At 41.0% G+C, this 13,759-nt stretch overlaps 1 protein-coding gene across 1 annotated transcript in view; it reads right to left on the bottom strand.

Moving 5' to 3' along the window:
• Positions 1 to 13,759, bottom strand: part of LOC136447883 (60S ribosomal export protein NMD3-like) — a 28,934-nt gene that overhangs the window by 2,633 nt on the left and 12,542 nt on the right. The window contains exons 5-10 of the mRNA XM_066447005.1: positions 11,368 to 11,537; positions 10,839 to 10,935; positions 10,310 to 10,427; positions 7,822 to 7,973; positions 830 to 945; positions 330 to 512 (exon numbers count right to left, since the gene is read on the bottom strand). Coding sequence (XP_066303102.1) covers positions 330 to 512; positions 830 to 945; positions 7,822 to 7,973; positions 10,310 to 10,427; positions 10,839 to 10,935; positions 11,368 to 11,537 — 836 coding nt within the window. The remainder of the gene's footprint in view (positions 1 to 329; positions 513 to 829; positions 946 to 7,821; positions 7,974 to 10,309; positions 10,428 to 10,838; positions 10,936 to 11,367; positions 11,538 to 13,759) is intronic.

Raw genomic sequence — 13,759 nt, 5'->3', positions numbered from 1 at the left:
TGGTCTTCTACAAGATAACTTTTCCATAAACCTCTATTATCTATAACTTCCAACACAGATGAACATTTACACTGTAACACCAGTCACTGTGCAACTATTACTAGTACCGGTACAAAATTATGGTACTTTGACTGGACCATCAATAGGAACACAAAAAATACACAATGATTTGTATTTTGAACAAGACTAGTTTTTTAAACACAGCTCATAGTTTGGGGTACTTCTTTGTGATATGTGCTTTTCGTGGTCAACATTTTGAAGAAGAAAGAACAGATTCACAAGTTTATCGATTGCAATTATATCTAAATGGTAAAGAATCTAAAACATACCTCTCCATGGAGTCAGTGTCCATAGTCTCTAACTCCTTGGCCAGTCTCTTGAGTTTCCAGTTGCGCCTGCGGTGGCGTTTACTCTTGTCGAACACCTTCTTCACCAGGACAACGTCAGGAAGACGGTCTGGCTTCATCTTGTTCAGGAAATCGTTGTTCACATTGGCATTAGAAAGGTCGAACCTTTAAAAAAATGACGGCAAAGTTAACATGTACGTTTGTGTACATACATGAATTATCTTAAAATCGAATAGATAAATGCTTGAAATGGCAAAAAACTTTTGTTCATTGTCTGTCATCATTGACAATTGAGTGAACTCACGCATATCATTGGTAAGTCTGAATGTCTTCAGACCTTTTGACACTACCATTCTAAGTGACACTGTGTTTACGGCTCAAATAATGTTGGAAAGCTTGCTGGTAAAACAAAAACACACTCTGTATGCTTCAGCTACACTTGGTTTTGCAGGACGGCATGAAAGTTGTGATCCCAGCCTTACCCGTGCACCAGGTCCCCAGCCTTCAGCAGGTGCCCCAGGTGGGTCCGACAGTGGTACTGGCTGTCGTGCATCCCCAGGTCCGAACATCGTGCCACCCACACATCCGCCAGCAGGTGCTGCAGAAACAAGACAATCAGATGCATGTGTTGATGTTTTTTGTTTTTGTTTTTTTCCTTCCATGGTTTTGTCCATGTACTTTATTTCAAACTATTTTTATTCTGTATACAGTTTGAAATAAAGTACATTGGACAAAACCATGGAAGGAAAAAAAAGACACCATTAACACAATGCATCTCTGGTACACATGTATGTCCACTTTTCAACATTGTCTGAATATGTTCAATAATAATCTTTATTCATTAATCCAATAATCACAGAACATTTGCATTAAATGTACACCTTTCAATGTTATCTAACATCAAACCATCCAAGATGATGCTTCCAGCTCTTGATTTCGTGCCATCAGGTAATTGAATAAGATGTTGTTAAAACTTTGTCACAGTGAACAAGGCAGCAGGTTCATAACTGGAACTAAAAGAACTCATGTGAAAGAAACAGTGCTAATTCAACATGATAACATACAATTGCAGGATATCACACAATATTTGCTTTGTTTGCAAGCAGCTGCTGTGTTCAATGTGACGTCACCAAAGTAATTAAACCAAGGTGCAAATGTTTATGTTTAATGAACAACACTCATACAATCATAGAATATTATCACATAGCTAGATGGCGTCGACCAATCAGAAGCCTCCATTGCCCATGTGTTATGGGGCCATAACACACCCGAGCTATAACACAACACTTATTCCATTTTGTAGAGGGGGTGTCTTTTTGATGAATCTTTTTCTTACCCTTGTTTAGAAAAAAATATTTTCTCAAAATTCACAAAATCTTCTTAGAATACGTGAAAAAATGAACAAATTTCAATTTAAGTGAAATTCAAACGAGAGGACTAAAAACAAAATTTTTCACACCTCTACCGAGAGAGTGGCACCGTCCGCAGACGATAGTTGTTTCAAATTTGTCGGGCATCATCACCCGTACCAGTTTTACGTCGAGGAACTGACAGACGCCGACTTAGAGTCAGTTTTCGGGTCATGGGAAGTTGGGGAAGACGCCCAGGAACAAAATCAGACATGCTTCAGCAGTTGGGGGGCAAGGAAGCTGACGAGTGTGACCAACAAGAAGCAGCGGGCACACAGAGTCCCCTCCCCACTCATCACTTCCCAAAGTAGCAAATCTTGGCAGACAAAGAAATCGCCCATGAAACTTCCTACGTTTCTACCCAAGAGGACCCCAGGTCGGTATGTTCACGTTTCTGAGGGGTTTTACCCGGCGAAAATTAAATCATTGCCGGCAAAGTGATGTCGCCTTGTTCAAAACAAACGCCCCCCTCCCCAGGGCGAACACGTAACTTCCCCAAACCGATGTGTTGGCATCGAAAGAATTATCGTCAAAATGGCCCAAATTCTTACAGGTTTGTACCTACAATGATCTTGGCTCGATATGTGTACGCTTCTGTGGGATTTCTTTTCTGGCTTGAGCAATAATTATCCGGGGAAACTGCAAGTTAAGGGGAGGTAAACATGCACGATTCTTACCACACCTAGGCGTCTAACAACCCGTTAATTTATAACCGTGTGGGCTCGAAGACAAGTCACCGCTTGTTTGCATTGGATTATATGAACTCAGAAGATCATATGTATAATGGATTGATGTACATGTATAGTATTAAATAAAGAATGTATCATACAGAAATTTGTCTCTCTTATATGGGTCAGTTTAGATAGGCTATGTGATAATAACGTTAATGACCCGCCTGTTCCTCGGTGTATATGGTGTCATAACGCCTGGTCATGTGCTATAACCACCTCATAAAACCACAGAGTGAGCGAAGCGAACGAGGTGGTTTTATTCGGTGGTTATAGCACATGACCTGGCGTTATGACACCATATACACCGAGGAACAGGCGGGTCATTAACCCTTAATTATATGTTCAATTGGTGTCATAAACACTTAAATTACCATAATATTTTTAATTAAGAGTGAACTGCTGAATGGTTATATCCAAGCACATGCTGAGGTGGAAGACTGTGATTGAATACATTGTAAGTTCATCAGGTTGGAAAATCACTGGATAAGAAGCTTGAGATAGGTTTTTCATTCACAACCAGGATCTACATGACATTGTATATACATGTACAATCAACAGCCAACATTTCGATAACCATCTGTGATTACTTCCTTCAGGGTAATACTGACTGGTGCTATTCCACACTGCATGGCAGCTATAGGTGCCACTGCCTTCTTCTATATACTACTTAGGCCACACCATCTTAATTTTATGGATGACATCCTCTGGAGACCCCAAAACTAATGCGAGCGGGTGAAAAAAAGAAAATCCAGCAGAAAAAAATGCTGCTAAACCACAGGACTACAAAGCTGGTATTGCGAATTGAACCATGGGCAGTAGGCCTCAGCTCCGCGGACTCAAACAATTTTAAGCGAGTTTGTCTTCCCCGCTGAGTAGTTGCGTAAGACATCCTGACCCATAGTTATGCAAATACTCCCGACCGCCCCCCGTCTTCATATGCGAGACAGCCACTCCGAGGAGCTAACTTCAAAATACATGTATCTAGGGGTACGAAACCACCACTCCTGGTCTCCGTTACCAGAAAGGGTGTCTTTGATCTTTCAGGGGCCAATCCGGACCTATTGCTGTCCATTGCAGTCCCCATTTGGCAACGTAACAAAGTAACAGGATGCTAACAAAAGATGTGGTACACTGCAGATACGTCATAGTCGTTTTAATGGACGGTTTAGCACATTTATCGTCTGATTTTAGCTGGTAAATCTGGCTAGAATTACGATATCTAGTGAGTACGTAAGAAGCAAATAGGAACGCATGTACAATGCTGGTACACAAATATATGATGAAAAAGATATCTATGTTCACAATCCTGGCATTTCTAATGCTTATCATAATGATAGCTTAGGTGCCGAAACCCCTTGCGTGCATGGCACCGGCCCGGTATATATAATCTGCTGGCCATGATGTCATTGTTCCATGAACAGCGGTGCCGTGCGGCAGCAGGCATACTGCTGGTAATGGTCATATCGGGAAAAGAAGGATTTTCAGGCGTTACAAAATGCCTCGTATCGTCCTTTGTCATAGGTATATTATCAACTAGGTGTTTTCCATGGGTAAACAGGACACCAAACATGAGAATTACCACCAAGCCAAGTGCCCGAGTCGAAGGAATTAGCAGAAAATTAGGTTGTTTGAAATGACATTTCATCAGGTTCGCGAGGAATTCGCTCGGCGCCTGCGGCTCCGTGGGGCGCCCTTCGGGCGACGTCGGCTTTCGGGTAAGTTCGGGATCCGCCCAGCCTATCACCCGATATCCTGGTACTAGTATATATTCGGTATGTATATAGTACAAACTCTCCTTTCGAGGCCTACAGCCTAAGATTGAACCACAAGTCTTTATTTGAAGGAGGTACATGTACATTTGTACATGTTGGTTGTCTTGTTCATCATAGCAGACTCAGCAGAAGAGCGACCAAAGAAGTACACTATTACTAGTATTAGAAGGTATTTGGCTTCAAGGACTGTGGGTGATATACGACTTGAGAATACTTACATTTTGTATAAGGACACTTTTAACATAATGTATCATGACCAATTAACGTCAAATTTATTCAAAACGTATTTATCTTAAAACCGTGCGGACAGAGCCAAATGTTAAACCCATGGGCAGAAATATCAGCTCTTCTAAAAGGAAAGGCATGGTCTGTAAGTTTTTCTCCGCCTGTTTAACGCCGTGCAAGCATGAATTTATACTGATGTTTATGATGTAGAATTATGCTAGGCTTACCTATTATCGTCGACATCAGTCTTTTCCCTTCTAGCGCTTTGCTTGAAGAACATAGACCAGAAAAATGCACAGTAACTGTCCAAAGTAGTCTACAGACAAATGAGAGTTAAGTCACTATGTTTGTCCCGCCACTTGCTTGACGCGATGGAAGAAAACAATTTTGATCTGTGAATTTCACCGACATGCGCGCCATGTGGCGTTCACGTGATAAACGCATGGCCATGATGTTTTGCCGTGCAAAAATGCACCATCAGACCGGGGGTCGCTAGGGGACCATACCATATTTACCGGGGGGGAGGGGTGGCAATAGAGTGAGTGAGTGAGTGAGGGGTGGTGCACTGGAAGTCCGGTCAAAAAAAATTTCCATGACCCTCCCCCCATCTCAAAAAAAATTTCCATGACCCTCCCCCCCACCTCCAAAAAATTTTCCATGACCCTCCCCCTACAGGTATCATGTAAAAATGGTAGAAAAACGACCCCCATTTATAAAACAACTACTACTATATGGACATCGGGCGTCCACTTGGGATACAATGTAGCTGACGCATGCTATAAAACAAGAACCGGGAACCAGCAGAATCAAATTGTATAGGGGGCAAGACAGTTGAAAAAATTTTGAAATCAGGACCCTTTGAACTGCTATATGAGGGACAAATTTTGCTGGAAGAGTAAGCTAAGTTTAATCAAGGAGATATATGCTATATATTAGACATCCCTGTTGTAAAAAGAAATACTGTAACAGCTTGATTTTTTGGGGGCGATGCCCTCCGACATATTTTTCACTGCGCGAAGCCCCCCGGAAGCTCTTGCATTTTAGGCTATTGAGAAGGCTTCTTTTTCAGTTTCGAGGGTCATATTTGACAACTAAAAACTCGGAAACAACAATATCAATAGTTTATTCAAGGAGATTTTAACCTCGTTGGTTTATTTAGCTACTCAAAATTATCAATAGTCGATACCAGTTTTCCGTTTTTTGGCTGTGTCTGTCTTCTCCGAAGTCGAAGCGCTACAATATCGACGCTGTCAGAAGTTCTCTTCCCAGGAAATTGCCGCTGATTGACATTCGGCAGCCTTTGATGATAGTCGGCGAAGGCGCCAGAAAGTCTACTAAAGGCCCTTGGAACAAGGAAAGTCGTGGGCGGCGCCACAAATTTGTAGCAGCCGAATCGTCCAATCATGGCGCAGCTTATCAATTTAGTTGAAACTTTATATCCTACTTTAATTTGTAGAAATGAATTTTCTGTGCATCAATTCACTGTTCTGGATGAAAAAAATGACATAATCTTGCTCCAGAAATTTGTCAGAAATACAGTTAAGAATTAATTCTATTCCCGCACTGACAAAGAAAGGAATCTTTTACGTTAATAACAGCTTCTGTGTTGGTCAACTGCGGACTGTCAACTTCCAAATAAGGAGATTCCCCGGGAATCTGATACATTTACAGCTGTTCTAATAGTCCGGGACCCACCCTGCTGAGCGTGCAGAGAGGCGTACTTGGCTACTGTTGACGTTTTGGCGCAATGCTGCCGGGTGGGAGGGGCTGCGAGATAAGATCGGAGCGGTAAGGGGGGTGCTAATTTAGTATTTGGCACCTCTCTTTGAGCTGATAGCTGAATAGCTTCCTGTGAAACAGTGGAGGCGCGTGCTGGACGCATGCCTCGGCATGTTTACTACGGTAGTTTTGTATTTTTTCGCCGCTAGGCTGGGTGAGAAGACAGCATAGCGGGCTATTTACAGCGTCAGTTTGTCGGCCCACAGCATAATGTTTATTCACAACAATTCAATGGATTCGTAAAAAAAAAGTCCATGACCCTCCCCCCAAACCAGAATTTTTTTCCATGACCCTCCCCCCCACCTTGAAAAAATTTTCCATGACCCTCCCCCCAACGCACCACCCCTCCCCCCGCTAAATATCGTATGGTCCCTAGGTTGTATCAAACCTTCCTAAAACTGGCAATAGTTTCAAACCTCGAATCACCATGGATAGTCTGAATATCAAAGAAAGGTTTAAAGTCAGCTACTTTTAAAAGATATTAGCTATCGTGTAAGCTAGAAAAACATGATGAAGTATGCGGTGTCGAATTACATATGAAATATGTCATGCACGACGCTTCCGTGCAACTTGTTGTTACTGGTTCTGGAGTTTATTCTGTTATGTCGCTGGACGTAAACCTTTTTTTATTGTTTTGTATAAAAGAGAGAGATGGCTAAGGATCATACTTACGACGTTCTTTATTGATCATGAGAATAGGCTTTGTCATAATACACTGCGACATGTGGACATGACCCAAACTGGAGGTAAACTGGTCCTGCATGTAAATAGGTCAAGTTAAGTTACATGGCATTGAACTCCATATTAAACATTACACTTACAAATCTCCGCTGTGAGACCTCTAGACCAATGCCTCAACTCCTCTCCCATATCTCCTTTCATCGTTGCAAAAGAAACATGTGAGAGCCACTCTGGATAGGTCATGTTTGAAATTGTCTGGGCGATACTCGCTGGCAGCCACGAGTCTCTCGTACAACTTACTATGCAAACGTAGCATTCCCCTAGCAAACGTTGATGGCATGTACCAATTCACGTTACGCCCCCAGTTTTCTTGTGAACTTTGATGCTGACGTATTTTGTACATGTGGTAGTACAGAACGAGTTTTATGACAAGCCGGCACAATGCTGGCGTTTTGCCGCGATCTGAGTCGGCATGTTCCGGAGTTCCGTGGAGCCTCAGATCTAGAGGAGGTGATTTTTTTTCTTTCGAGAACAGGCGAAAATCAATGTGCGCGCGGATGTCATCCATAAAATTATGATGCCTTACTATACGTTTGGGACTGCATTGCTAACAGCAACCTCTAGCTGCAGTGTACCACTGTGGAATATAGTACCAGTCACCTGATGAAGGTGACAGATGGTCATCGAAATGTCGGCTTTTGATAGTATATAGATCCTGGCTGTGAACAGAGAACCTGGACTGTTATTGACTATGCTCAGAGACAGAAGATTGTAAAGTTTTCTGACTAAATTAAGCGGCAGCCCTCTTAGTCCCAACCCCAACTTCTGCTTAGAGATTAATGACAGACATTTTTACAAAAAGAGCATTGTGATGTACCTTCTGAGACTTTGCGCCCTCCCCCGCCACGTGTACGCGGTCGTGGTGGCGGATAGGTTCCACCTCCAGTACCATGTACTCTGTCAGCTGGCGGGGTTCACATAGGGACTGGAATGGAGTTCTCCAGAAAATGGGAGCGGTCACATCTGCAACTGGTATTTGTAGATAGAAAATACAACAAAGTTAACATTCCTGCCTACCTAAGTGGCCAGGCCAGTACTACACAGAGTGTCACATGTGTCACAGAGACCTGCTTCAACACTGATTGACTGTTTAATATATATTTATATATATATATTCTGTTCTGTATATATATATATATATACTCCTTGGAATTGCATTACTAGTATCCTTTAATGGGAAAATTTTAAACATCTATCTCCTTTCCAAAAAGTTGTGCCAACTGCTACAAGCTGACTAAAGTATGATACACTGAAACACACAAAATTTAACAGCTAAACATGATTCTGGAGAAGCACACTCAAAAATAATCTGCAACTTTGAGACCAAACTCCATTTCAAACTAAAGCTCCAGGAAAGGCATTACAAAACTTTGTATTTAACTGACAGTGTGTGTATCCAAACCATCTAGTGAGTACATTTGTAGCTGGGGCAGGCCATGGGTCCTCATGTTGTGTCATAATATGTGGACTAAAGGTGATGATGAGGGCCTGCCTCTCAACCTTACTCTCATCTCCCAAATAAACATACATTCAAAATCTAATAAACATACCCCCCGGAATAAACATACCCCACGAAATTACAAAATTAATTTGACAGGTAAACTGCGTCCAAGCTACTTCTGTCCAAGGGAAAGAAGATGATAAACAGGTACTACTTTTTATTCATTCATACCTGAGGACCATTCATATAAATATTGAACAGAATAGGTTCAACGTAACTATTTGTAAATTGTTGAAATTATAATCTTCCTTGCCGCTTGGAAATATAACGGTAATGTTGAAAAAATTGGCATAGATTCCCCGCTACAACCCCTTACCAGGGGCCAACGGTGCTTTCAAATTCAACAAGTGAAAATGTACATCATGATACATGCTTTTTCTACTTGAAACTTGCAGCAATTGATCAAGGAAAATTGTTGTATATTATCTATCATATAAATATTGAATATATAATCAACAAAGCTTGGTGACTTGTACCCAATCATATTTTCTAAAGATATTAATACCCCAATTAAAACAAATATCAACACCCCCAAAACAATCAAAATAGGGTTATGTCCATAAAATTTTGCTCCATAGGATCGTAAACAAAGTTTTTGTGAGACGCTCACATTTCGAGCTCCCGCGGTAGAGACCACAATATTGAACAGAGCTTGACTGTAAAAGTAGCTCAGCGTCTCAGACCGCACATACTAATAAGTTACCGATTACATGTTGACAATAGAAAACGCTTAACTGGGAAAATCTTACGGTTATTTTTGAAATTAAACCCTCCGAAAATATAAAACTGCCTTCTATGTCTATCGTCGCCCCAAAATTTTATATTTTTCAAGCGTTTACGGTGGCATTCTAAAGATCGCAATCCGCGTTATGCAATATGCTGCTAGTTTTACTGTCACCACGCATGATCCGTGATAATGGCGGCCATGTTTTGATGGCGAAACATGCTCTTGTTTACGGCTCGTTTCCCACCGTTTTAGAGATTTCGCGGCCTCAAAACTCATATCACAAGGGAAGCAAAGTTATACTTGTTGTTTTTACGCCCAACATTTCTTCTGGGAACAAATTGTTCTTCCGCTGCACTGCCGATAGCGTACTTGAAATATAGAACCACATGCTCAGGAATTCTCCCCAGTACACCGATGGCATGTTGTTTTCTGATCAGCGTGCTTTGGTTTACGATGTAAACAGAGACTGTCGAAGTTGTTAAATGAAAATTGTATTTTGACTTGTCCATGTGGCGTCGTATTTGACCCCAATAACAACATTTACTTTGTTGTGGCATAGCGAGATCGACCAAATGTTCACCGTAACGAGTACCGCCAGGATTTCACAAAGTAACGCTGGGTCATGAGCGGCAGAGAAATCCATGCCTCTCGGCCGAAAAATAGCGAACTGTGAGCAAAAATACCGGGGAAATATGGGCAGAAAAACCTTAACTTTTAATTCTTGGGGGGATCCCTGGTTAGCTAAGCCCATATTGTCCAAAAATTGATAAACATACTGTCCAAAATAAGAACGTACTGGGTGGATTTTGAGGCTGAAAAAAATAAACGTATCGGTACGTTTATTCGGGAGATGAGATTTGGCTGCTCAATTGGTTTTTATACTACTGGAAAGGGTTGCAGTCCTTAGAACGTGGCCCACTCACTAACAGTTCATCGTACAAGGTAGGGGGGTACAATGAGCCTGTACATACTGAAACTATCATTACATGTAGTATCAACTGTTTACAGATTCTGCCTTATCAAGACTAGCTCTTTACCAAGATTAACTAGTTTGAGATCACTCTGACTATGACTTACTCTGTAGTGTAGATGGGTCTATGATGTGCACAGTTGTTGACACTCGCAGACACACACAGATCTGGTTCAGATTCCCCAGCTGCTGGGCCAGTTTGGGTGGGAGGCACACAATATTGTCCTGAAACAAACACATTCAGTAGATGCACAATGTCATGAATAAACAAAGATTTCAAACAAAATATACACATCATACTGTAATTAGCTTAGAAGTTGCAGAAAATGAAGCCAACCCTTGTCTCTGTTAAGGGATGGTTGTAGGGCCCTGATGTAATAAAAATACATACAGTATCTAAATGGCTGTCTGCAAGTTGTGATCCAATGCTCACTTGTGTTCTATCTCCATAACATCATTCCTTGACAAATACTGGTGTTGGTCAGTCAAAGATATAGGTACAGTAAATTCCACTTTTCCCAGTGTTATGGAAATTATACTTCAATCTTACTTCAGAGGTCATAAAGCTTGCTATAAACAAATAATATATACTGCTATAAAGAAATATTTGTCATCTATCATTCTACTACTTTTTACCTTGCAAACAGGCACTATCTCCACAGAGAAGGTGCTTTTGTAGTTGTAGGTGTTATTTTTCACATCGTGTGAAAGCAGCTTCTCTGAGGTTTTATACCTGGTGAGAGTGAACAGTACTAGTTGGACTACATTTGTATCAGAGTGGTCAACAGAAACCATTATTAGCACATAGTTCATGACTAACTTTCTGTCGTATATCAAAAGAGAAAAGGAAGTTGTAATCGAAGAAGACTAAACACTATGATTAAGTTTAAATTCAAAAAGTAGCATTTGAGACCAAGTAAGTTTCTGACAATAAAATAGTGCAAGCTGATATATTGCAGATTTTAGATAAGATATCATTCATACTAATCATAGTACCCTTGATTACGCTCGACAGCAAACATTACTTAATCAATTCTGAGTTTCGTAGATGTCTCAGCTGTTAATGACTTGTGTTAAATAAAAATGCCACCCTTATACACAATGTAAGCTCCTCAATAATAAACATATCTCTATGTAAATGATCATTCCACAGCTACATGTTTACCTGCAGGGTACCACGGCCTGCAGAAAGTCCACAAACTTCTTGGCGTCTTGTTTGGTAGCGTAGAAGAAGTCAATCCCATCAGACACCTCCTTGATACTGAGAGTGTTGGAGTGAGCCTTGTACTTCAGGATCAGCTGTTCCAGGTAAAACATGGTCTTCTTGTGGCTGGTCTGAAAGTCACAACAAGGGAAGATTGAAAACCCAACAACAACCATTGAGCCAGGCAAATTAATGATGTCTTGCCACTGTACAGTATTACTGAATATAGTAGTTACATTTCTGTCATTAAAGTAATTCCGTTGCTACTGTTATTATAGTAACATTGTTGTCAATTCAGCGCTCGTGAGTGCGACTCGCATACAACATGTATGCGACCAGTTTTTTTAGAATGCGACTAGATTTAAAATCACAGTCGCACGGTGCGACAATCAAAAATTAAGACCTGCGCCAGGATAATGCCTGCAGAACTAAGCGGTAAGCCGAAAATATAGGTATTCCAACGCTACCGCGAATATCGTCTGTGAATTTTCTATCATGTTCCCACACCCGAGGTACAAAAACTATCCGTTCCTAGTGGCAAAGTTACCCATAGAAATAAAGGATATAAGTTTCTCTCCTTTGTGGTGTATTTGTTTGATTTGTAAAATGTTTCAAACGCCAAAACTTTGTCCATGAAAGTGAGCGCTCGCCGGACGCTCGCTGTTTTCAATGGCGGCCATGATGTTTATGAAAAATAGAACGCAGCAGAATAAAAAGCCTGTTTCCTGTGATCATATTTATACCTGTTCAAGCGATGATTTTTACGATCAAAAATTGATGAATCAATTCAAGCAGAGTTTTATTTAAAAAAAATATCAAAATACAAATTTTCCTTTTGTCACCGGTATCATTTCAAAGCTCATTACCTGCCCGTTGTTATGTTGCTACTTTCATTCTGCTGCTATCTATACTGCACAGCGGCGAATCACAAAGCTTTCTCCATGCGGTCGGCCTGTCATTGGATGGCGGCGCCGCGCGGTCCTGACGCGTGAAATTTGAACTGCGCGTTTCGAAGGAACCGAAGATATTTGACTGGTTCGGCACAAACAGATCATTTTTTATACTATTGAGCAAGAATTTTAACGATATTAAAGTATTTTGGATTATTTGTAGACAGAGGGTGAGGGTAAAAGGAAAAGAAATGCCTGTAAAAATGTTGAACTTGATGCCAGCAGTGAAGTTTCAAATTATGGAATGTGACTTAATTTGTTTTGGTCATGAACCCAATTGATAAGTTTCATTCAAGGTTATGTGAATCATTACTTGCCTTGTTCCAAGTAAAAAATACCATTGTGTATTTTTCAACTTGTTGAACTTGAGGCACCGTGGCCCCCGGATAGGGGCCAGCCGGGGAACCTATGCCGAATTTTTCTAAAAATCCATCGTACTAGTATCAGTATGTAGGAAGGTACATGTATTGAATGAATTGAATTGCCAATTGTTCTGCACCATCAATGTAGGCTTTTATCTTTATGATCTATTCAAATACTTTATTCCCGGTTGTGCCTCGAACACGTTAAACAGCCTCATTACCCTACACATTGGGTACCTGCCTGTGGCACTGGCTGCAAATACACCTGATATTAACATTGATTAATAGGAGTATTACTTGGTATAGCCAAGACTTTTGCTTGTTCTTCCAACTTTTTGTAGTGGTGCTCCTAGATTTTTGCTGGTGCTCCTAACTTTTTTGAGTTAGGAGCACAGTGCTCCTAGGCCTAAAAGTTAGTCTGGAGCCCTGCCATTACTTACTCTCACCTCTCAAATAAACGTACCGGTACGTTTATTTTTTTTCGCCTGAACATCCGCCCGGTACTTTCTTATTTTAGACGGTACGTTTATTATTTTTTCAAAAATTGGGATTTTGCTAACCAGAAATCCCTCTAAAATCGAAATTTTAGGTTTTTCTGCTCAATATTTCCCCGGTATTTTTGCTAGTAATTCGCTATTTTTCGGCCTAGCGGCGTTGATTTCCCCACCGCTATCACCGGCGGCAGCCTTTGTGAAATCCTTGCGACACTCGTAACATATCGGTCGATCTCGCTATGACTTTACAAAGTTAACGTTGTTATTGGGGGAAAATAAGACGCATCACTGACATTTTAAAACACAATTTTCATGTAAATAACTTTGACAGTCTCTGTTTATCGTAAACCAAACTTGCGGCACGCTGATCAAAAAACGTGTCGAGTAGTAGACTTGCACAGGGAAGAATTTGATGACCGCTATCGGCAGCGGGGCAGAAGAATAATTCGTTCACAGAAGATACATTACACGTAAAAACAACAATTATAACTTAACTTCCCTTGTGAAATGTGTTTTGAGGCCGCAAAGTCTAAGAACGGCACAAAAC

The sequence above is a fragment of the Branchiostoma lanceolatum genome, chromosome 13, assembly GCF_035083965.1.
Source record: "Branchiostoma lanceolatum isolate klBraLanc5 chromosome 13, klBraLanc5.hap2, whole genome shotgun sequence".
Classification (NCBI taxonomy): Eukaryota; Metazoa; Chordata; class Leptocardii; order Amphioxiformes; family Branchiostomatidae; genus Branchiostoma; species Branchiostoma lanceolatum.
This window is presented reverse-complemented; position numbering and strand designations above follow the sequence as displayed.